Raw genomic sequence first — 24,987 nt, forward strand, 5'->3', positions numbered from 1 at the left:
ACAGGGTTTTTTTGTTTTATGGTAGTGTTTCAGTGCCTTGGTCATGAGTGAAGTCCCTGCTCTGCTGTATGCTGTACAATATCATCAAATATCAACACATGAAAAAGCTGTCCTTGCTGTAAAGAGCATACAGCCAAATTTCTTAGAATATTGAGGAATGTGATTAAAAAACCCAACTTCTTTTCCTTCCGAATTCACATCTCCTAAATGCCATGTGAAATTTATTAAGGACACAGAATCCGTTGTTCCCTAGATTTTAAATAGGCTTTGTTTCTGGGCTTTGACAGTGCCCCTCCCCAGTCTGTGCCTATTTGGTTTGTATGTTAAGGATTTGTTTAGATATTTCACTGAATGAAACAAAAGAAGTGGTGGCTGATTCCTCCATAATATAGAGGAAAAAAAATGGACTTCTGTTACCATCATATGCTGTGACAGTGCTTTTGATTATCAGTCTGCTCCAGGGGATTGAAATTTACTGAATACATGATTTTAGTATGTTATTGACCAAACTTGGTAAAATTTTCACTTTGATTTATACTAATTAGGATTTGCATATTTTTGCTATATGTAGTTTTCAGTATTGTTTGTTTTTAATACAACCATGCTGGGGAAAAATACCACTTCTAAACCAACTTTGAGGTTAAATATGTGCGCACTTCTATCCCTGTTTAAAAAAAAAATCCCCTCCCCCCCCGCATTGAAAAATTGTCATATGTTGTGAAAACCCACAGTGGGGAAAAATACTTTTGAAAATGAGAGCTGTTAATTGTAAACTATGTAATTTACTGGCATATTGCACAGAATAGTAGGGGAAACTCTATAAAACAGAAGTTGACTTAACTATTCAGTGAGAGTATGTTTGGTCTAATTGTGAACATATAGCAGTAGGCAGAATGGAGCACCGGAAACACAAATGTTATCCCTTGTAGGAATGGGAGGAAGGAAAAAGGTGGTATCTGTAAATTTATCCAAGAGATAGACTTACCTGTAGTAGATGTATCAGAATGTAAAGAGTAACTTTGAGGCTTGAGAGACTTTATATGCATATGATAGAAACAAACAATACATTAGTTTTCAACTTCCTTCAGTATGTAGATCCTGCTATTTATTTTTCTATTGAGAGTGTAGACCCCAATGTAGTGAATTTAGTCTGCAAACAATTTGCTTCCTTTTAAGCTACCCTTTTATGATCTGCAGTCTCCAAGAAATAGTCTGTGGACTTCTGGTTTACCTGAAAGGACAGGAGTAAGTGGTATAGTTTTTACTCTGCTTTTCCAGTGTTTTCTCTTATTTTAAGACTTGATAGTAGATATATCTTTAAGAAACTTGAAAACTTGTTAAAGCATTAAATCTACTTACTTTTTTCATTTACAAAAAATGTTTGTTCAGAACCTTGCTGTATGGATACATAATTTTCAGAGGCCTCTTGGTGCTGATAAAATGCAGATCAGGTTACATTAGATTAATTTAGTGGGTTTTGTGGTTTGGCTTTGGTCACTGCTTTCCAAGATTAGAAGTGATTGGAAAAAAGACTTTGCTTTTAAGTTCCTTAATTTCTTTTTTTGTATGAAAGGGAATTACAGAGAAAAAAAAAAAAGCTGTTGAAGACATGTAAATGTCTTGCATGGCATGAGATTTTAGCCAATCTTTTTTGGTATGAAAGGGAATTATGGAGGAAAAAAGCTGTTGAAGACGTGTAAATGTCTTGCCTGGCGTGAGATATTAGTCAATCTACTCCTGTTGGTAGTCTGATAAGAACAGTTACATATGTTAGCACTTTCTTGATGGGCTTTTATCAAGTTTCCTTAAAGAGTGATTTAAGTACTTTCTTCTACTGCACTCGTAGTGTTATTTTACACCATAATGCTGTATTGATGTAAACACAACTGTCACAAGAAGGTGTTTGTGTGACTTTGATCGCCCTATTACCAAGACACTCTTTATATAAAAAAATTATTTTATATACTTGTTATGACAATACTCACTCAATTTCACTTATGGGGAAGACTAGGATTATTTAGTCTTCAAACAATATGATTTATCAAGAACAACTCTATTGCAGGGAATGGACTTGGAGTATTCCAGCATCAGTTTCTGTACCATAGGTTTTCCTTATTGTTTCTTGTTACAGATTATATAACTTTTTGCTTTTCCATAACTAGATTTAAGGAGACTAAAACTCAGTTACTGTCTTCCCTGTCTATTAGGTCAAAAGAATGTTTAGTGACTATCACACTGAGTAGAATTTTGAGGAAGAGTATCTATTATAAGGTACTACAGTAAGTAAAATCTGTTTACACAATATTGTATTCTCATTCCTTTACAAAACACATGTAAATGGGCTTTTGTACCTATAGTTGTTAAGCTGTTGACAGCTTATCTAACAGTGACCTTGTTAACTCATTGATTACTATTACAGAAACTGAAGGTTACTTAAAAGGAAAAATGTGACTAGGAAGTGGAGTAAGTAGAAATTCTTTTGAAGAATTTCATCATACATTTTGAATTTTAGGATTTGTAAGTAATCAGTAGTTTTCACAAACTGTCGATAGAGTTGTGTAATTTTTTGTTTGGTAATTCTCTTTATAAGGAATTTTCCTCCATTACATTTTATAGCTTGAAATGGAAAATTCTTTCCAGTTTGCTAGATAAAATAACTAGCCTTGCAATAATTACTTAGGATTAGTTGTGGTCATTGTGAGGATGGAGAGTTATTTTTAACAAGACAGTTTGAAAAAGATTGGAAAGGGATGATAACATATTTGTCAGAAAAGACCTCTAAAATCAAGCTACATATCTATTAACCAAAATGTTTGTTCTTTGAGTGACTTGAATTAATTTGATACAGAAAGCCTCTTGCTAGTATTGGGATGGGAAAATAGTTTGTGTGAAGTTTTGTTAATTCTAAAACATAATGGAGGTATTTTAAGACTTTTTGTAAAAAAAAAAAAGTGCTTGACAATTGTAAAATGAGAACTCAAATATTATTTCAGAATTTTATTTGGATTTCCAATTTTTGGATAATGAATGTGTTTTGAAACTTAAGTTAAAATAGATGATTGATTAGGGCATTCAAAAAAGCTCGACTATGCTATTTGAACATAATAGAAATTTTGTTGTCTCATTTCTTAATTCCTGTGATAACCTCTCTCTGTCTTGCCGTCTTTCCCCTCTTGTCCTGATCTAAAAATGCAAGACGTGCTTTAACTGGTTAGCCAAAGCAAATTAAATTTTGTCAGCCTAGATCTGAATTTCTCAAATGCCTCATGAAAATAAGTGTTAAGATAGAAAGAAGAGGCGATGTTATCACCTCACTCAGGGAAAAGCTGAAGCATAAACTCAGTCTTTACTAGGTGCTAAGAATCTAAACCATGTGTCTTATTAAGTTTTGACTGAAATGACTCACCAAGCCCTTTGCTTTGCTATACCATAGAGTAGTTTGGGCTGGAAGGAACCTTTAAAGATCATCTAGACCAACTGCCTGTACTGTGAGCCGGGACCCCTTCTGCTAGATCTCGTTGCTGAAAGTCCTGTCCAGCCTGACCTTCAACACTTCAAACAGGTCATCCACAGCTTCTCTGGACAAGCTCGCTAGATCTCGTTGCTCAAAGTCCTGTCCAGCCTGACCTTCAACACTTCAAACAGGTCATCCACAGCTTCTCTGGACAAGCTGTTCCAGTGTCTCAACACCATCATTGTAAAAAATGTCTTCCTTATGTCCAATCTAAATCTACTCTCTTTGAGAAAACCATTGCCCCTTGTCCTGTCACTACAGGCCCTTGTAAAAAATTTGTCCCCGTCTTTCTTGGAAGCTCCCTTTTAAGTACTGAAAGGCTGCAATAAACTGTCTTTGGAGCCTTCTCTTCTTGAGGCTGAACAACCATGGTTCTTCTGTCTTTCTTGATGGGAGAGGTGCTTCATGCCTCTGATTTTTGTGGCCTTCCTCTGGATCCGCTCTAACAGGTCAATGTCTGTCTTGTACTGGGGACTCCAGAGCTGGACACAGTAGTGCAGGTAGGATCTTGCAAGAGCAGAGCAGAGGGGCATAATTGTCTCCCTCCAGCTGCTGGTTGTAACTTCTTTTGATGCAGCCCAGGATACAGTTTGCTTTCTGGGCTGTAAGCTCTGTCTCATGTCTAGATTTTCGTCTACCAGTACCTCCACGCCCTTCTCCACTGGGCTGCTCTCCATCCATTCATTCCCCAATTTGAAATGATGCTGGACTTGACCCAACCCACATGCAGAACCTTGCACTTGGCCTTACTGAGGTTCATGAGGTCCCTGTGGTTGGTGTTTCTTCCCTCCAGCGAATCAGTTTCACTGCTCAGCTTGGTGTCGCCTGTGAACTTGCTGAGGGTGCACTCAGTCCCACCATGTCATTGGTATGAAATAATATTGGTCCCAGTATGGATCTTAGAGGGACGCCACTCATCACTGATTTCCACTTGCACATTGAGCCATTGGCTGTAAGTCGTTGAACACGGTCATGCAGCCAATTCCTTATTCATCTAATAAGCCATCCATCAAATCCGTACCTCTCCAATTTAGCAGCAAGGATGTTGTGTGGGGACCATGTCAAAGGCGTACAGAAGTCTAGGTAGGTGACATCTATAGCTCTTCCATTGTCTACTGGTGCAGTCGCTTTTGATTAAGGAACTCAATTTCCAGAAGCCAGCTGCTTTGCTATGTTGGATACTCGAAACCTTCTTTGCAAGATGTGATCACATTAATCAAGCCCTCACCATCTCTCCTCTCTGGACTTTTTGATTGTATCTTTGCAAACCAAAGACTACTTGGAATGTGTATTTGCTGTCCCTCTCCATTCTCTGTACACTGTGTAAAGGAAAAGATGATGGGTAGATGGGAGACACGTTGAATTTAGAATAAATGAATTTCTTGTTTGGTCATTTTCTCACTTTTTTCCCCCTGATTTTCCTCCCTATCCACCCTTTCATAATTACCCTTTCTAGATGAACTTCCTGTCAGCTCTGTCAAGAATTAGTTGATTCAGGTAGTTCTGTTCCATGTCTAAAAAAGGACATACCGAGACTGTCAGTTTTCCCAGATGTTTGAAACACGGAGTTTGAGGGGCCGAATGGGATTGTGGCATTGACTTAGCGAGAGTGTTCATCGCATGCTGTGATGCGGAGTGCCAACAGGAGAATGAGGAAATAGATGTTTGAGTGTTGTTCTTCGACAATTAAGAGAATACTGCTTAAGAGTTTGGGCTTGCGGCTCTTGATTTGGAGCATCTTGGTTGCAATATCAGACTTTTCTCATACTTTCTGTTCTCTAATTATGTGATGAAAGCAGTAACCTTCAGGCCCTTTGCCGAATGTTTCTATCTGCTGTTATTGGTGCTTACTTAAGAGATTCTGACTAAAAACGAACTTGTTACTGACAGAGACTGAATACTGTTGCAGTACCTACTTTCTCAAAATGAACATTGCCATCAGGCAACTCGAGGCTTTAGACTAGTGTAGAATTTTGTCAGCTCTGTAGAAACTGATTGTAGTGGGTTTCTTTTTGGTGTTGCAATTGACGCAGTAAAGACCGGGAATACAGGGTTCTGACTGGGTGATGATGCAAAAAAGCTCCTATAAACTATGATGTTTCGTTTTGTGGACAAAGGTATCAACTGCAAGGTCACCTTTCAGTGTTGTTTGGCCACAAAACACATGCTGCCTCCAGTATGTAGTTTATATAGTTAGATTAGCTGATGTCTGTTTGGAGTGTGTTGGTCATCTTCGGTGGGCTTGAAACAAAACAAGGTTTTGCTTACATCCTTTAGTCTGAGTTTCTTTTCGGTGAAGGGATATGTCCTGCTAGGGTTTGAGTTTTGTTTTCTCTTGCTGAGAAGGTGGAGAGGAGAGAGGCAGCCTGCACAAATGCCAGGTCAGCATGTGGTTGATTGGCACACTGGTTCAAAAATAGCTTTTTTGGACTGACTGCTTTTGGGTTATAGAGGGCAGAATACCTGCGTGTGGTGCTTGCACCTTCTGCCCCTTACTTACCAACACTGATTTGGGATTGTGGGCGGTGTAGAGAGGGTTTGTCTATTCTAGGATATGGTTTAGAGTGTAAGCTCTTAGGTAAGACTGGTGTATGTTTTCTATAAAGAGGGATAAATGATAATTCTGGCACTGATAAATTATGTTCTGCTCAAATTTTTTAAGTTATTCCAGAGATTTATCTTTTCATGAGGGCAGACTTTGGATGATAAAATGCTTTGCTGTCCTGAGGCAAGGCAAATATTGAAACTAAAAATAAAACCCCAAGCCCAAAGATAGCAACTATTTAGTGGTAGGATTTATGAAACTCCTGGCCAGATTAATTTCATAAATTCAGTGTTTTATAAAGAAGACACTTTATTCCAGAAATGAAATCACTGCAAAACAGTAGGATTATATTGACTTGTAGTGATGCAAAATATACAGTCAGTCTTTACTCAAGGTAACATTGATTGTGGCCTTTTTAAAATCAAAGTGGGGTTTTTTTCAGCTGATAGTGAAAGTAATAAAATCTCAACTTTCCCATAAACTGAGGTCAAACATACATTTCAGTCAATGGATTCATTGTTAAGTTTTTGAAAATCTCTTTTCCTGCAATAAAGTACCTTTTCTAAAAGTCACCTTTAAACTTGGAATAATTCCTGTTGCTCTTCAAAATGACACTGAATAGGTGTACTGTATATGTGGATTAAGCAGTATGTAAAAGACTGCTTTCCACATTGGGTGTGTTTTTCACTGTGTAATATTATTGATGTATGGATACACATTATCACAACTTATCATTTTTTCCTCTTTATAGGTCCTGCTGGGGACTTGCATCTGGCCTCAATGTGAAATTAAGGTAGAAAAACACATCTACATATGTGTTTGCTATTAGGATTTAGTTTATTCACTGGTCATGCCTGAAGAGTGATGTTCGTCTCTAGACGGCTAACTGCCAGGAAATATAAATGATTGTCCTAGAAGTCAAGCCTCTCTCCTATTTACTGGAGTGAAAATCACCTCCAGATACCGACGGAATATCAACTACAGAAAATGATTCATCTTATAAGGATGCCAACCACCTAGATTCATGCGCCCTATCTGTACAGTTGTTGTGGATGGTTTGCCATCTGAAAGCTCCTCAAGCTCTTATCCAGGCCCTGTATCTGTTTCTGAAATGTCTCTGCTACATGCTTTGGGTCCAGTGCAGACCTGGCTGGGACAAGAGCTAGAGAAGTGTGGCATTGATGCCATGATTTATACTCGGTATGTCCTCAGTCTTCTGCTGCATGATAGCTATGACTACGACCTGCAGGAACAGGTATTTACATATTTTAGATGTTGTCCAGTGCAAGTGAGTTCTTGTATCAGTTATGTTTTTGTGTATTTTACATGGCTATGGCTCAGATGGGGGGGGTGGATGTCTTTCAGTGTGTGGGTGGAAGGGGGGTATAAATCACATGGGGATCAAATTTGGTGGGTGAACTGAGATTCATGTAGTTAGTTTGCTGTATAAGCAATTACATTAAACAAAATTTTGACATTGCTACAGTTGATACCAGAATTAACACTGGAATGTTCTGTATCATAAATGCAGAGCATCAGTACTCATTATTATAAAGTTAATTTAATATTGGAACATTAGTAAACTACTGTAATTCTTGTAAACTGTGTGTCAGATAGACCTGCTTCACAGTAGTTTGTAGATTTCCCATCTCTTCTCCTCATGGATTTCATGTTGTGCTGTTTTCAGTAAGGAATAAAAAAAAACCCCACTTCTTTTTGGTAGTATTCAAGTATTTAAAATACGTTATGGCACATATATTAATCATCTCTTCTAAAAGAATGTTAATGCTGAATGCTGGTAAAAGGCATGCAACAGTTGTGGAACAGTGAGTTGCTATACACGGCTGTAATGCAAAAAGGGCAGGGGAAGTAAGTGAATCTGCGTATCAGATGGGCACAACTCTGGTTGTGCCTTTATTGCTATGGATTCTATATGCCCCTTCAGCAGACTTTCGATCTCACCTTTTTTTTCCTTCTATTTAATATTTTTTTCTTTTATATGTTTTTTATTTTATATATTTTTTATCTTACAATTTTTTTTCTTTCATAATTGTAATTTATCTGCAGCATCAACCTGTATCAAAACATTTGTAATAGTGGAGTTTTCTGGATATAGGACTCGGGGAAATTCTGGTGATTTCAAGAAGGGATGAATATGCTGTTGATCATACACTGTCTTATAAGGTGGCTGTAATTACAGTGGGAAAGAAGGAAAGCAAATACCTCTTATTTGGTGAATTAATTACTAGTTCTTCTTTTGTTGCCGTTGTTTTGGTTACGCTTCACACGTTGCTACCGAACTGCTTCAGAACTTTTATTGTTTTCTAGTGGACTTTTTTTTAAAAAACGCAGCAAGAGCAGGGCTGGGTGTTGTGGAATAGATGTACAAGTAGCTGAAGCAGAAAAAAATCTGGTGTCAGATGCTGCCCGTTTCTGAACTTATAGCAACCGTTACTGTGCATAAAAGCCTTCATGCTTCCATTGTGCAAACCAGAAACCTTTATGTGAAAAAGTCATTTTGGTCAAAAGTTTATCTGGCAGCAGTGGAGCTCACCAGGAACAACCTCATAATCAATAATAATAACAATAATAATAATAACCCAACTCTGCAAACACTCTTTAGAATGTACCTTAACAGTGAACTTACTAGGTCTTGGTCAGACATGAATAGCTGTGTTTTAGACGGGGACAGAAAAACGTTCTAAAACCTGTTTGAAAGGAGGGTGTGAGGCGAGGACAGAAAAAAGAAACCAAGTGAAACCACATGAGAATTTGAGGAGCTGTATAGCCCTGTGGCCTTGGGGAAAAACGACTTGTTTCTTTTCAGTCCATTTTTAAGCGTAGTTGTAACTCTGAAGTCACTACTGTAGTAATTTGAAACGACTGATGTGCCAAAATTAGTTTTCTTTTCATCAGGCTTTGCTAGAAGCATATTATGAAAACCTCATTCAGTTTATTTCTCGTTTCCATACTGTAACTGGGTGCTTTGTGGGTTGATAATGGAACTTTAAGGAGTGTGTCTGGTTTTCTTTCAAGTTGATTATCTGAAGCTAATGAGCCAAAGAGTGAAGAATACCAAATGCTAATAGGGTAGGCAAGACCTATGATGCTGAGCCGGGTACAGGTTGTCTTCTGAATGACAGCGAGATTTGGAGACGCTGGAAGTTTTCACCTTCTCCAGTTTAATCTTGCTTAAAACATACTCTTATGGCATTTGTTCCCTCTACTTCAAACAACCATTTTCTAAGTTTTGAGATCTAATATCAATTTAGTCTTGGGGTGATATTCTGTAATAACGATTGGATGCATGTGTTGTGAAACATACTGCTACCTAATTCCTTTCTCAAGCAGCTTTGCTTTAAAGACTGCAAATACAAATTTCTTATTTGGAGAATTGAGGAAATCTTAAAACAGATGTGCTTTAAATTTTATTTTATTTATTTTCATTATTGCCTATTGGTTATTTGTATGACCTGGCATTTTAAAACTAATTTTGGTTTAAGTCACTCAAACAAGAAAATATGTTTGCATATAAGCGGTTTCAATCAAGTTTGGTGGTGGGTACAACACTGACAAAGAGCATAAACAAATAGTAGTGCTGTTTACAAATAGAAATCAGGGTACAGTGCAGCAATTAAATGTCTAAATGAGAAATAATTTAGGTGTAAAATACTGAGAGTGGCTGAACTCCTTTAATTCAGATTAATTCCCATGGAAAAGTTGGTTCTTGGCGTTTAGGAATTTTTTCTCCTATACGATTTCTTTGATTCCTGAGAAGGGTGGCAGTTTCCAGAGAAGGAATTGTTCTCCATAGTGTTTTTATTGCAGTGATGTCTCCCCAACGTAGGGGACATCTATAAAGAGGACACAAGCTCTTTTTTCACGAGAAGCCACATGGAGAAGGTAAGGGAGAACAGGTACAAGTGGTGCTGGGTGAAGTTTCAGCTCCATATATGGAAGAAAAAATTATTTTATTAAATTGTGATAACAAACGTTCACTGGATCAACCAACCCCCTTGGGAACATGATAGAGTTCCCGTTGCTGGAGAGGTTCAAGATGCAGTAGGACAGGGTGCTAGGTAAGATCATCTAGGCTCCCTTTCCCTTGAAAGGGTGGATCACATGATCTCTCTAGGTCCTTTCCAATCTGAGCTGTTGTATTATTCTTTGCTTCTAGAGCTCTGTTTCTGTGGGGAGTGATTGGCCATCACTTCTCCCAAAAATACAGCAGTGACTTTGAACAGGTTAGAAAGAATCTGTGGTCTCTAAATAACCTGGAATGGGATTATACACCTGAACAATCCACTGTAATGCACTTTTTTGGGGGGTGGGGGTGATGAAGAGGACAAATTTAGGAAGTATTAATCTTACGGATACTATATAAATAATTTTCATTAGAAATATTTTAAACTGAGGTTAAGATGGTCATTATGATATTTCCACCAGAATGTTGATGACATCATTAGCACTGTTTTAGTCACTTCAGGGCGTCTCCTTTCATGCTTTCCTTATGGTGTTCTGTTGTCATCAACACTAGCAGGGAAATGGAATGCTGAAGTCCTGGACCAAGGTTCTGTCAGGTAAGTGCAGGAAGACTTAAAATATAAAATGAATGAAAAAACATCCCCAGCCTTACTAGACTTACCCTGCTATTTTAAGGTATCAGTGTTATTGTGTTATCAGTTACTTCTGTTTATATGCAAAATAAGTATTTTGAAAGAATATGGGAGTCTTGGTTGACCATGTCTTCAGGGGTATTTTTGAGGATAAGCAGGATGTTCCCTTCTGGTTTGTTAGCAATATATACTGTGTAGTTTCTGGTCTTGAGTCTGCTGCAGAGTTTGGTGGCTTTGGTCACCTGACCTCTCTTCCTCTGGTACTGTCTGTCTCTGGAGGGGAAGGCAGTGTGGTATGTGCATAGAAGATAAAATGTGTTTGGGGAGGGGGGGCTTGTTTGTTTGGTTTTGGGGTTTTTTTGTATGTTTGGTGGGAGTCTGTGGGGTTTTTTGTATGTGTGAGTCTGGTTTTTGGGAGTCTATTTTTTAATTATTAACTGTTAATTCCGTGCCTTGCCCAATCAGAGTGGTCTCTACTGGGTATCATTATATGGATGCAGGCTCAATATTGCAAAATGATAGATTCGTAAGTGATGAGTTCGGAGAGTTGAATAGGGGCTTTTTGCAAGTAGTTGTGTGTGGAGGTACAGTACCGCTAATGTAGGAGAAAGTAAACCCTAATGCACTGCAACCCAGTTTTACTGGAATGTTTGCAGCTTTTGTTTTGACTCCTTGGTCTGAACTGAAATATCTATTGAGACTGGGAAAATTGATAAGCAGGTATGTTTTGCCCAGCGATGTTTCAAAGTATTAGAGAGCTTTCAAGAAAGAAATCTTCTTTAGGGTAAATTGTACTGTAGTATCGATGTATTCCAGGGCTACTATGGTTATACAGATGTTACACATACCTATCAAGAATTCCTGTAGCACCTCCTAAATATACACACTTCTAATTTATTTATTTTTTTAAAATACTGAAATACTGGCATTAATTATCACTGTTATTTATAGCATAAGTCTTATCCAAGGCATACTTTTTGGAAATGAGTCTAAAAGCTTAAGATGTGAAAGTTCGTAAGCAGTCCTTCATTTTTACGTGCGCACTTTTTTCTTAGTGTGTGTGTGATCTGTCCCCTGTTATGTCATGTGTCTCCCCAGCGCATGCTGCCTTTATTTGTGTGCCTGTGTTTGGTTTTGTTTTGTGGCAGTGATACTGCTGGTGGGAGGATGTCAGAAGGCAGGAGGCTCTTGGGGATATTTTCCCAGTTTAGGCTGATGGAGGAGAGAATAAAAAGATTAGTTGGGTTTGTGCATTTTCCTTGGTTACTGTGACACAGTAAGATGTTCATAGAAATAGTTTGTTTTTTTGTGGCTAGTTAGCTTAGGTCTGCCTTATTAGAAGACAAGTGGAGACTTTAGTGGTAGATTTGCCCTTCTTTTTCTCTGTGGTCAAAGAAATTTCTTGCTTACAAACTTTCTAGAGAATGTGATTCTCAAATTGATTTGCACAGTGACTAAAGTTCAACCATGTTATATAACATTGTGTGAATTGTTTAGGTGTTAGAGGTGGTTTTGGTTGGTTGTATGTGGGTTTTTTGTTTGTTTTGTTAAAATTTGAGGCCTGTCAATGGTCTCTGTTCAAAATGTTTGGGAACTGCTGGTATTTTGTTCTGAGGTAGATGACCTTCTAGGTACTTTCGATCTATTAAGGAAAACCTCATGAAACAAGTATGAATTGAAAGACTGTGGTGGGAACGAAGTGCAGAATGTTTCTGCTAAGTATATATGCTTTCATTATTTGCATTTTATTACTGATTTTTCTTATTTTGGAATAAATGATACATTAAGGAGAAAACCCCATAAAATGACTGACAAATCTTTAACTTTTGGAGACCCACAGACCTTCTGTTGGGGTAGATCTGAATCTTGTGAGACAGCCGTTTGGGCTTGAGAGTAGATTGAATTTTAATCAGAATGCCTTCCACTTAGTTTCCTGATGCTAAACCAACTGGATGCTCTTAAGATTTCTGATTGTTATTTAAATGCTAATTAAAAGAATACTTGTAGATACACATGTTCTCAAAGCAGTTAGTGATACCGGAAGTATTGCATTCAGATAGTATAATCTGTGTGAAGCAGAAGGCATTGCCTTAAAATATATTTTGTGTGAAACATTTTTGCATTGTTCTTTATTTGTGCAGTATTAAAATCAGTGTTCTATCTTTTATATACTATGTGTAAGCATAGCTGTTTCTGAATATAACAAGTTCATGTTCTTTTGCCCGCGGGCTGTTCTCCCTTTTGAAGGGATGGACCCTTTATTAAGAAAAAAAACCCCACGACCAAAAACCAAACCCAACTGCTAGGCACTCTGCGAGGCGGAGGCTTTGTTTGTAAGCCTTTGGTCGTGCAGCATGAAGGTCTAAATGCGTGTTATGCATACTTTTCATATTAAGTGTCTTCTGTTGCTTTTGATCTACTTATTTCAGCTCATTTTTGGAAGCTGACATTTTTTTTTCTGACCCTCAAAAGTGAAAATCCTAAAAAAATTTTTTAAAAAGTGAGTGTTTTCCTAACTCTCAGAATTAAATAGCTGTTGTACTGCAAACCCTGCTGTGCTGTGACCAGCATGAGGTTTTTCCTTTTGATTTTTCAGTTTGAGAGGGAGAGTTTCATTCTGCAAAACTATTTGTGGACTGATTTGAAATAGTTCAATTCATTATCTTTTACATGGAGGGATACACTACCTCTTCAGAATGATGGCCACCCTTCTGCTGACTTGATCGCAGTTTTTATTCTTGCTTTTTCATCATTAGCACATATGTATGTAAAGTCCAAAATGCAGTTTATTATGAGAAGAACAGAGTGGTGGAAAAGGGACCTCGGCCCACATATGATAAATTTTAGGTCTTTACTCTGTGGTATTGTCTCTGTAAATGCTCTTGGCCTATGACTCTGCACTGGGATGGAGATATATTCCCAGGTCCTCTGCCCGTGGCTGGTGTGTGCTGGTGCCATAGAATCCTTTCTGCTGACAGTACCTGCTGCTCCGTCGCAAGATCCAGTAGAATGAGGGGGTGGTTGTTTTTTTTCCTGCCATCCCATCTTAACCCGGTAGAGGGACCTGATGTCTAGATTTGTCGTTTACTAATGGATATCTAGTTTTTCACATGTATGTTTTAGAGGGAAGAGGATGTGTTTTGCTGTGTTTGTTTTGAATTGAAAATCTCATCCTAAAGATAGGGGGAGAAAGGAGGATTTGGTCCTCTGTACTACACTAAACCTGTATTAAATATTAAGCTGGCTGCTATGCCTATTTAACGAAAGATGACAATGCAGGTTCTATAATTGCAACTGCTCTTTTATCATCCCTACGAAATAACTGTGGATCATTCAAGCCCAATTTTTTTAAATGCATTAAAATATGCAGCGTATTGTTCAGTTATAACAGGGTAATGCTGTGTGACTGCTGCACGCCATTGTGTCATTAAGTTGCAAAGTTATCCAGCAACATGTGGAAGTAAATTTCTGGAATGCAAAACATTTTAATTTAGTTTTGTATTTGTGTTGCTGCTTATTAATCTGTGTAACATTCCTGTAGGAACAAATTTTCAAGTTTTTGACCTTAGTTATATAATCATTACTCAAACTTGGGCGTGTAAAATTCAAGTTATGGAAATTTGCGTATGTAGAATAGTTGGGTAGGAAAGAGCACTGTGGGGCCAAGATGTCTGCTTGTACATTTTCATATGATTACTTTGAAGTCCTTAGGGTATTCAGATGTGTACATGTTGGCATGGTTGGGGACAACCCCCTCTTTTTCTCATACATAAACATGTAAACTGAAGAAAGAGCAGACTTATCATATTTAGAAAACAATACTATATTCTCACGTTTATATACCCATAAAGCTTATTTATTCACAGAAAACAGTTTAACGTTTGTAAAAGCTCTGATAACTAACTTCAAAAACTTAGAGGAAAACTTAGTTGTGCTACTCCTTCCCCTCCTTTCAGCAGTGACTAGATGAGGACTATGTAACTCACACTGTCATATTTAAACTTGGGAGAAGAAATCTTTTCTATACAATATTAACTTGGTGAGAAAACTTGGGAGGGTGTGAATTCCTCTTCAGTTAAGCAGTGGAAGATAACTGAAATGGCTTTACTGTAAAGGCATGTGCCTCTGAAAGCACCCAGAGACCCTCTCTGAACTGCTGTGTGTGCAGCAGGGTAGGGGCTCGTGGTTTTGGTCTCAGAGGTGAGTCCCCCAGTGCAATGGGCTTCTGTCCTGTGAAAGGACCTGTGGGTGGCCATGAGAAGAGCAGCTGCTCCTGCAGTTCTTTTGCACGTGCTGAAGTCATTTAGGATGGGTGCCTTTGCAAGTGCTGGCAGTACAAGAACCAAAGCTGTAACAGTTCTGACCAACACAACTCAAGTTGGTGCTGACAGTGTCTCTGTGGGACTTACTTTTATTAATTTTTCTCTAATTTTTTCTAAAATGAATAAATTACTAGTTGGCATTTGACTTGTTAATTAAAACTGCTCTGTTTGAATTGCTGTCTCAGTACCTGTTAGATGTGGGGTAGATTTGGAGCATCATGGACTACGCGTTTGTGTTCTTTATTCCACTGTAGGGAGAGGAATTGCAGTGGCAGGGGTTGGAGCTCAGAAGTAGGCTGTCAGGGTCATTATATTTGTTCAAACTGTACAGGTTTCAGGGTAGCCAGCTTCAGCTGATATGTTAGTACAAAACAAAAGCATTTGTTCTCAAGGGCTGTGGTTATCTAAGAAATTTTTCATTCAGACTGTCTTCTGCCTTTGCACCAGTGCAATAGATCATATCAAAATGCTGATTCCTTTGCAAACACGTCTGTTCCTGTGTGTGAAATGTCCGTTTCAGGACATCCAACTTGCGTAGGCTCTGCGATGCCGATCTTGCATGCTGTCCCACAGAAGTAGTAACATCTGTGTAATACAGCTAAAATGTCACCATTGGCTTCTGCTCCAAGTAGTCAAAGCTATCTTAAAACAGTACTATGTTTCATTTGTGACTTACACCCTAATAGCATTAGATGCTATTTAGAATCTCAGTCATGCAAAAAAGAGTAACAGATTCACTTTGTTATTGTTAAGTTATGACTACTGATGTATTCTCACAAAGACTTAGAGTGCAAAGCAGGGAGATAAGCTTAAATGCCAGGCTGGTTAGTCCTCCTAGCAGGGAGGATTTGTTTGCAGCCATCTCTTTGCTGATACAATTGTACTGTGGTGGATTTTGGAGCTAGCTGAGGTACCTCCTTCTTGTGCTTTGTGCAGGAGGCCATTGTGTGACACAACACTCAGCACGTCTCCAAGCAAAGGTGTGCACCGCCTGTATTCTCTGAAATCAGATTATTGCAGTGGTCTGTGATGCTTGCCACACAACTTTATTCATAAGTCCAAGAGAGCAACCATAAATCATGTGAAATAACTTCTCCAGTCATAACATGTTCCTTTCAGATACCTGCATTCTGTAGTGGCAGTTTCTGTTGAGTCCTTGGCTTTGTTTTCTGCCACGGACGTAAGATGTGCAAGAAAAAAATGATCTCTTTAGAGCTGTAGCTATAGCCTTGCTAAATTTTCTTCTTTTCTGCTTTAACTTTAATGGGAAAACTCTAAAGGCAATCTGCTCAACAAACATGGGATTTCAACAGATGCAGCATTTGCATGTTCTCTCGCTCTTGGGAGTGGGTGTGATCAAGTTTCTTCTGCTTGGTTTCAGCCTAGAGTTAACTTCTAATTAGTGAACAGCACATAGACTGCCCTTTCAGGTTGGTAGGATTGTAAGCAAAAATTGACAGAAGCTTGGTTTACAGGATTTTATACTCAGATTGATTGGTTTCAGTAGATAAAGTTCTTTCTCACCTACAAATAGTGGAGTCATCAATCCTCAATGCCTTGAGGACCTTGAAGTCATAGCACTGTGTGATGTGGTCTGATGCTATCAGCTGTTCTGTTATGGTCCAACTGCATAGGATTGTGATGCTCCAGCTATCGCAGCTGGGAAAGAGGTGACTGTACAGGCTAGATGGTTCTCTGGCTTTTCATGAAAAATCTTAATCTTAATTCTTTCCCTGGTAATACCTGGATTTGGTGTAATAGTCTGGCATTAAAGGATGTTGTCCAGTCCTCTCCACCCTGTGGTATCACGGCCTTTTACATGGAGAAAACTTAGGCTGCTCTCTGAAAGTGTGCTAACCAGCTGTTTGTCTGCTGTGTCATGTTTTTTGGAGAATATAAGCCAAGTTTGTGCCACTGTTCTCGTGTCTTCTTCTGAATTGTCTTAGGTATATATTATCTCATTATCTTTGTCTCAGTCTGAGGCAGCTTGTGAGGAATGTATGAGCTGATCCTGGCCCATTAGACCTTTCTTATTAATTATAACGAGATGCAATGTCTCCTAAAATTTTCACAGAAGCAATTATGAAAAGGTACATGTCCCTGTGGCTCTAAGCAATTTGTGAGAGTTTCCTGAATCTTAGTTTAGGGCAATTTTTTTTTTTTTTTTCAGGTAAGGTCACTGAAGGTATTTATACAGTCTGCTTCTTGAGCAATCTTAAAAGGTGAAATACACATGTAATCTTTTGCAGTTTTACACAAATTCTCCACTATGAGACCCTGCTAGAGGTAGTGAGCACCTATTCTGTTGTGTGGTGGGTTTTTTTTTTTTAATATATATACAATTTATGCCTATTTTTTTCCATTCCCTGCTTATCCAAATATCTCCAGAGTTGTTTTTTGGAGTACTTCAAATAACTTTCTGTGAAAACTTGCACAATGGTTTATACCTGCCCATGCAAACATTGCATTTAATTAAACATCAGTGCTGTATATACTGTTGCTGCCAGAAGAGGACTGCTAGACTACCTGGGTTTTCATTTTGTCAGATTATATAGTCCTTGTATTCACTACAATTGTTGATAGCAGTCACTGTCTTAATATATACTGATGATAGACTTCAGCAGTGAGATTTTGTGGGCTGCGTGTTGATGTACAGGAATTATTTTGGGTGTGTTTGTGGAGAGAGAGAATGTGCATGCCTTTGGAGAATGCTGCTGGCTTTAGTTGAGAATAGCCTGTCTCATAGGTAGGATAAAGGTCTTTTGGAGCTTCTTTGCACATGCATTGACCATTCATAGAATCATAGAATGGTTTGGTGCCGCACCACCCTCTCCAGGAAGAACTTCTTCCTGATATCTAAGCTAAACCTCCCCACTTTCAATTTAAACCCATTACCCCTTGTCCTGTCACTACAGGCCCTTGTAAAAAGTCCCCCCCCAGCTTCCTTGTAGCCCCTTCAGGTACTGGAAGGTGCTATAAGGTCTCCCCGGAGCCTTCTCTTCTCCAGACTGAACAAGCCCAACTCTCTCAGCCTGTCCCCATAGCAGAGGTGCTCCAGCCCTCTGAGCATCTTCGTGGCCTCCTCTGGACTCACTCCAACAGGTCGATGGAGCTCACTCTCTCCATGTGAGCACTTATTCTATTTTGCCCTTTGGCCTCTCCAATAATTTGATGATCTATTTTAATGCCCTTTTAAAGTTTTGTGAGGAAGATTAGTCAGCAGACTAATGCCTCAGTTTGGAACAAACAGACAAAAATGAATCCTTATGTGCTGCACTGGGCAGGAACTGGCCAGCCATTTAGTAGACATGCAACTCCAGACTCTTCAGGGCAATAATACCAATCAACAGTTCTGCTGAGCCTTTGGCAAATGTTTACTCCTTTTAGAAAAAAAAAAAAAAATTGTTTTTCTTTATTCTGTACATAATATCAACTGAGAATTATAAGAAGGAAAAAGCATTCACATAGGTTCCTCTGTTTCTCAGGACTCTGCTTGCTTCCCATAACAGTTGTGGGAATTCTTTTTCACATTAGATGATCTTGTCTGGATGTTTGGGTTACTTGTTTTGATGGTATACTTTGAGTTGGATTCTTACAAGGAGAGACTCTGTGTGTGTGATTATTTTTGTATTTGAGAAATTATGATGCTGAGTTCTTATTTTTTGTATGAACTTGATGCTAGAACTCGCTGGTTAAGTGACACGTTTTGGCTGGCCAGCAATAACTTTTGTGAGAGCAAGAAGTGCCAAGCTGGGAATAACTGGTTTGTGCTGAAAACGAAATGCTCAAAAAAAAGGAGTTCCTCAAAATTCTCTGGTTGAGAATTTTTTTAAGTCAGTATTTTCTTTTCTCCTCTGAGAATGTAAATTCTTGCCCGTAAGTGTCTCATATGTAGTTCAAAATAGAAATGCCAGTTGCATATATAATTATGGCTGTTCAATACATTACCTGAAAACTTGATATTAATTATATTTCTTCATCTTAGTATGTATCTAATTCAATTTGTAGTGCATTTATGCAGGGACAATCTCGGGGAATCAGTTTTCCTGAATTTATTTGAAGAAAAATAATCTCTGTGTTTGTGATGGTTTTGGTTTTTGTGGGGTTTTTTTGTTTGTTTGTTTTTTTAGAAAACCGAACGTTTTTCTGCTGATTTGATTTTCTTATTTTGGTAGTTTGTTGATTAGGTTATTAAACCTGATTCCTTTCCTGTGTGTTCTGCTGATAAGGCAAAATTTAAGCCCCTTTACTTACCTGAATAGAAACCGGGACATTAGGTCATCTGATGTTTCTGCGTCAGTGAACTTGCCTTCAGCTTTTATGAAATATGGGTAGTTCCTGCAAGAATTTTGCAGTATGTTTTAACACTGATTTTCTGTGTATGTAGGCTACGAGCTTCAAAACAGGTTTCTATGAGTCTTCTCACAAGTGTCACATTTGTTCTCTTACTGACAGTAGGTATATTTCTCTGTTATCATTATAAGAAAGGGAAGTATGAAGCCTCACTGCCAAAGTTGCTTTTCTTTTGCTTCTCCAGTTTTGTGGGAGGGCAGAGGGAAGCGGTGGATTTGCTGCTTTTGTGTAGTTGAGCAGGAGAAACAATTTAGAAATCTTTTTCTAAAATTTGTACCTGTATATTACTAAACACTCCAAATACTGGATTTCTTGAGGCAGCACTAGCATAAAGAATACAGATATTTCACCAACATTTCTTTATCCGTGTTTGTGGTTCTTATGTTATTCTTGCCATGAAACTTGTCACTTTTAGAGTCTTCAAAATTTAAAATCTCTAGTATGAAATTATCTAGTTATGGATTAGGTAGGCACAGTAGCACTCTGAAGAACAGGTGGTTAAACAGCAGTTTAGATATTCAACCTTGAATTCTTCCGGTGTCCAGGTGGCTTGTTGATATTTATGTAATATTGGGTGGTCGGCCCTTAAAAATTTAAGTAATGGTAACCTGTTTTAAATATTAGAATTTTGTAAGCCAAGTATTAGTTTTTCTTCTGCATGTATGCATGCCTTTTAAATGTTAAGTTTGGAGTGGCATTGCTTTTATGAAACGTTCAATGACTGCTGAGCAGAATTGTGAACATTGAGAGTTATGGTAGGGCTCTTGCATTAAAACGAGCATTGTCATATGATCTGTAGTTCTTTTTGGAAACGAAGGCAAATGAAGGCATCTAGTAGCTGAAGAGAACAGAAGCCCTCAGTGATTCTTTCCATGTGAAGTAACTAGTTTACCTGCCTGCAGGCATATAGAATGTTTTGCTGAACTGGTTTCTTTCCTGTTTGTCATGGACTTCATATTTTCCAGTCTAAGGAATAAACCTTCCAATGGGCTGCAGACTACTGGGGACAAAAACACATACACACACACAAGCGGGGGAAAAATACCCCAAGACAGTATTTTAAACATTTGAAACTATTAGCTTGTCTGTCTTTTATCAATTTAGTCATCAGAAAAGCAGAATTCCACTCAGTTTGGGTGTCACACCTCAAGTTCTACAAACTCACACTCTAGGGAATATGACATTTTCTTGTTTCTTATCTGTTTTACTGCAATGCTTTTTTGTGTTTGTGGGTGCGATGTTTGATTAGTGTGCAGAAAGTAAAAGGTTCTCAATAAACTTAGGCTGGCTGTATCAAATACATATATAGTACTCATAAATATTGTAGTTTATATGAGGGTTTTAAACTTCAGAACTTTATGTGAAATAGCTGTAATCCATGGTGTTTGCTAATCCTGTAAAATCTGATGGTGAAAAGTTAGCAAGTTTGCCCAGGAAAAGAAATTTCCAAACCTCAAGTTTTCAACGGTTGGTTTTTTCCCTATAAAAACTGCAGTGTGACGCCCTGGCAGCCATGTGTGGCTGAAAACTGTATGTTCAGAAACAAAATTTCTGTGTATTGTGTGAAGAGGTAGAAAGGAGGAAAGGATTCTACAGGAGCTTTGTCCTCAGTTGAATCCTACAGGATGAGCCGTGTTGATCCCAAAGTGCTTATTGCTCTGGAAAGAGGCATGAGACCATGACACACGTAGTGCTGTGGTGAGTGCCTGAGAGAATTCCACGTAGCGTCCCTTCCCCTCTTTACAAAAATCAGCTGTTTGTTACAAGGATGAAGGTTTTGAAAATGGAAAAGTGTCACATTTTATAGACATGTCAGGTATCTTTCAGATGAGATGTGTGGAGAACGGAATGAAATGCTTGATACATTTCTGTAGGCATGAAGGTTCTCCCTGCTCTGCTGACAGGCTGGTAGCGTAGACAGCCAGCAAAGCTCCTCTTGCAGGGGTTAGCTTTCACGTACTGGTACAAAGCAAAGCTTTGTCAGCGTAGTTAAAAGTAGTTTAATGTATAGCATTCTGGTAACTTTTTCCTTGTGTAGATTTTGCCTTAACCAACTTTGCACTGGGTTAACTCCTTTTAGGTGAACATTTGCTGGTGTGTCTGGGTTTTCATTTTGAGTAAGGTATTGCGAGTGGATATGTATTTTTTTCATTTCTAATTGTGCCTGTGTGGATGAGCAGGACTGGCTTTGGAAGCTGGGAGGGGTAAGTGGGTCTCAGTTTGTACACTTTCATGTGTATATTGGGAAGAGTTAGTGCTCTACAGCCTCATTGTGTATAAAGAAATATATAGCCTACAATTTAGGACAAGACTTAGGAATTTATTTTTTTAAAAAATGGAGTATAGACGCACAGAGGCCATGGAACCTCTTTTCTGAGAATTTTACTTTTCTTATATTTTTTCTGTTTTCTTTTTCTGTTAGCCCTTCTAATAACAGAACAGTAGCCTGTTAAAATTTCTTGTTTTAAATGAGCCACTGGCGTCTTGCACAAGTATAAGGAAAACCAGAGTGACTGGTAGCTTTTTGGGTTTTTTCAGAACTAAATCCATTTCTCCAGTTTTGGTGATGAAATAGAACTTGAAGAAATAAATTCAGCAAATTACTCTCTTCTGAAGGACTCTGTCATGTAAAATCATGAATGGCAGCTGTTTCAAAGGCTGCTTCTGAAGGTGACTGGTGCTTCTCCACCCCTTTTTTCTCCCTCCTCTTTTTCTTTGATTGCACAGAGACAAGTCGTTTCACTGACAACTTGTTTTTACTTCATTTTGAAGCCTTGGGGAATTGGGAGTTGGTTTAAATGAGGTTAGGCCTTAGCCTGGATTTCATTAGAAGCAGTAACAGGTATGTTGAAAAGTATGAAACAGGTATGTTGAAAGTTGTCAGGTGTTTGTGGATCTTTCTGAAGAAGATGATTTAGACCAGTGTACACTAAAAGGCATTGAAGATGATTTTGCTGGTAGAAGAAAATATTTCTTTGAGTTGTGTATATATATGCGAATGGACAGTGAAAAGTAAGTCTGATAATAAATCCTGAAAAGCAATATAAAATGGATACTAGGTATCCTCAGATAATTACATGTAATACAGTAGCTTTCTTTATTATTATTAATTAAATGTTCTTACATGTACGGGAGACACACAGCACCCCACCCCACACTGTCTAATTTTCTTCTGAAATTAGTTCAGGTTCATTTTAAGACAGGCACTGCTATCTCTAGTCATCATGATGTTCATTGGGAGACTGCGTTGGAAGTTTTGGGATCTAACATTACATTTTTGTCTTTTGGCTCGTCTAGCTTTATCAGCTTGGATCCTAACTCTGAACTGCTTGCTTTTCATCCTTGTTATCTCAGAGATCAGTGAAACTCTAGCCTATTTTTGTAAATTACAGTAATACATTCAACCATAAATTGGCCATAAAATGATCTTTATGGATATGCTTAGCAATTGGAAAATACTGCAGTGAAGTGTGAGTAGTTTCCATGTCCTTTGGAAAATATATGTGCTTTTGAGTAGTAAGTGCAAGTTTTCTGTAATCAAACTAATCTCTAATTTGGGAAAAAGTAGTTTTTAGTAGCTAGGATGAGGTTGTTTATATTTTGAACAGGATGTTATTTGCAGTCCTGTTCTGCTATATTATTGAGATATCTTGCATTTTAAATAATGTAATTTCTTTATTTTGTTTTTAGGAGAATGACATCTTCCTGGGCTGGGAAAAGGGAGCTTACAAGAAATGGGGAAAGAGCAAGAAAAAACGCTCTGATCTAACACTAGAGGAAATGAAAAAACAGGCTGCTGTCCAGTGTCTTCGCTCTGCATCTGATGAAGTAAGTTTGGACTGTTGAATGGGTTCTTAGGCTTTATGCCATTCTTTGTGATAGATATATTTAGCTTGTGATGCTTATCTTTTAATTTGTGGCTTCTTAAAATGCAAGTTCCTCCAGAGTTCTCTGAGAGTTCTTTATTTTTCTTTAGGAAATGATGAAATCTGTGTATGGCAGCAGGATTTCACAAAAGGTTCTGTGCTATGTAGTGTCATGCTTTCCTTCTGTAAGCCCTCAACTATTCCTGTCAGGGCAGTTGCAGCGCAACAGTTGGTGTTGAAATAACCACAAAGGTTTGCATAAAGATATTTCTTAAAATTGTAAATTGTCTTTGTGTTGTGTGTAGTGCAGCAAGGAATGGAACATAGGGGCAGAAAGCCATCTTGCTTTGTGCATGCTGTATGTGTAGACCAGACTAGCTGAATAAAATGCAATGTACACTAGCAAATGTTCACTTTCTAGAATACATCATTGGGTGGAAGTGGACTTGAAGTGCACTGACTGGAGAAGGTGGGGAGAGATGAAAGCAGCAGGTGGAAGGAAGATACCAGAGGCAGCAGATACCATGTAGCTGAGTGGAAAACTGGAGAAAGGAAGAGACCGTTGGAGGAAATGTTGAAAAAGAAAATAAAAACAACATAACAACCTGTAGCAAGGGTCAATGAAAGCTCTTCAGGGAGATTTTTCAGACAGCAGAAATGAGAAAGTCTATCTTTTAGTTTACAGAACTACAAGTACTTTGATCTGCCTCTACTGTAAGAAGAAACTCTACCTTGCCTATGCAGCCTCAGGACATTACTGCTCCATACAGCTTCCTAGTCACAGTTTGTGCTTGCACAAGCATCTCTCTGGTTGTGTGGAGAACTGGATTGGGAAAGTGAATCAGTTGCCTGAGATTAACCTGGTTGGGGTGGAGGAAATGTTAACCCAGGGAGTTTTCGTGGTCAGATTTGTAGCAGAGACGCTTGTGCCAGCAAGAGTGGGGAAGGTATGTGGCCAAGAATAATAAAGGAAGTGAAGTCGATTTATGTGGTTGTTCCCACCATCACCACCTTCAGCAGCATTGCCATCATGTACTGGCTTACCGTTTGTGAAGCTACTTGAGCATTTATTCAGTTAGTAAAGTGCTAATTGATGAATTGGCAGTTTTCTGAACTCCCATTTTCCCATTACTTAATATCCAAACAAAGTGATGCAAAATTTTGTTGGTAATTTGATCTGCTTTCATAGTTACAAAATATTGAGGTCAGCACTCTGACTACTGTACAAGTTAATTGAAATCCGAAGAAATAATTGTGGGAATTCAAGTCCTTCTTGAGGATATGGCTATCTTTGTATGCCCATTTTACAAACAACAAAAAGTAGTAGTCTCATATGTAGACCACAGGAATACTGATGATTTTCAGCTGTAGAAATTGATGAATCGTCATATTGCTGAAAATCAAGGAGAATCACTTAGAATTAAATTTATATCATACAGAGTAATCCAGTTGAAAAGAAAAAGGAAGGAGGTAAATAGGAACATAGGAACATAGAATGGTTTGGGTTGGAAGGGGCCTCAAAGACCATCTAGTTCCAACCCCCCTGCCATGGGCAGGGACACCTTCCACTAGACCAGGTTGCTCCAAGCCTCATCCAGCCTGGCCTTGAACACTTCCAGGGATGGGGCATCCACAGCTTCTCTGGGCAACCTGTCCCAGTGCCTCACCACCCTCTCCGGGAAGAACTTCTTCCTGATATCTCATCTAAACCTCCCCACTTTCAATTTAAACCCGTTACCCCTTGTCCTGTCACTACAGGCCCTTGTAAAAA

The 24,987-nt window shown here is 38.4% G+C and overlaps 1 protein-coding gene across 1 annotated transcript in view; it reads left to right on the plus strand.

Annotated features, from left to right (window-relative positions):
- Positions 1–6,808: 6,808 nt before the first annotated feature.
- KIAA0232 (KIAA0232 ortholog) overlaps positions 6,809–24,987 on the plus strand; it is a 38,776-nt gene continuing 20,597 nt past the window's right edge. Inside the window, exons 1-2 of the mRNA XM_010157126.1 lie at positions 6,809–7,314; positions 23,041–23,178. Of these exons, the coding sequence (XP_010155428.1) occupies positions 7,084–7,314; positions 23,041–23,178 (369 nt within the window). The 5' untranslated portion in view covers positions 6,809–7,083. The remainder of the gene's footprint in view (positions 7,315–23,040; positions 23,179–24,987) is intronic.

This window comes from Eurypyga helias, unplaced genomic scaffold (genome assembly GCF_000690775.1).
Source record: "Eurypyga helias isolate BGI_N326 unplaced genomic scaffold, ASM69077v1 scaffold11418, whole genome shotgun sequence".
NCBI classification, from domain to species: Eukaryota; Metazoa; Chordata; class Aves; order Eurypygiformes; family Eurypygidae; genus Eurypyga; species Eurypyga helias.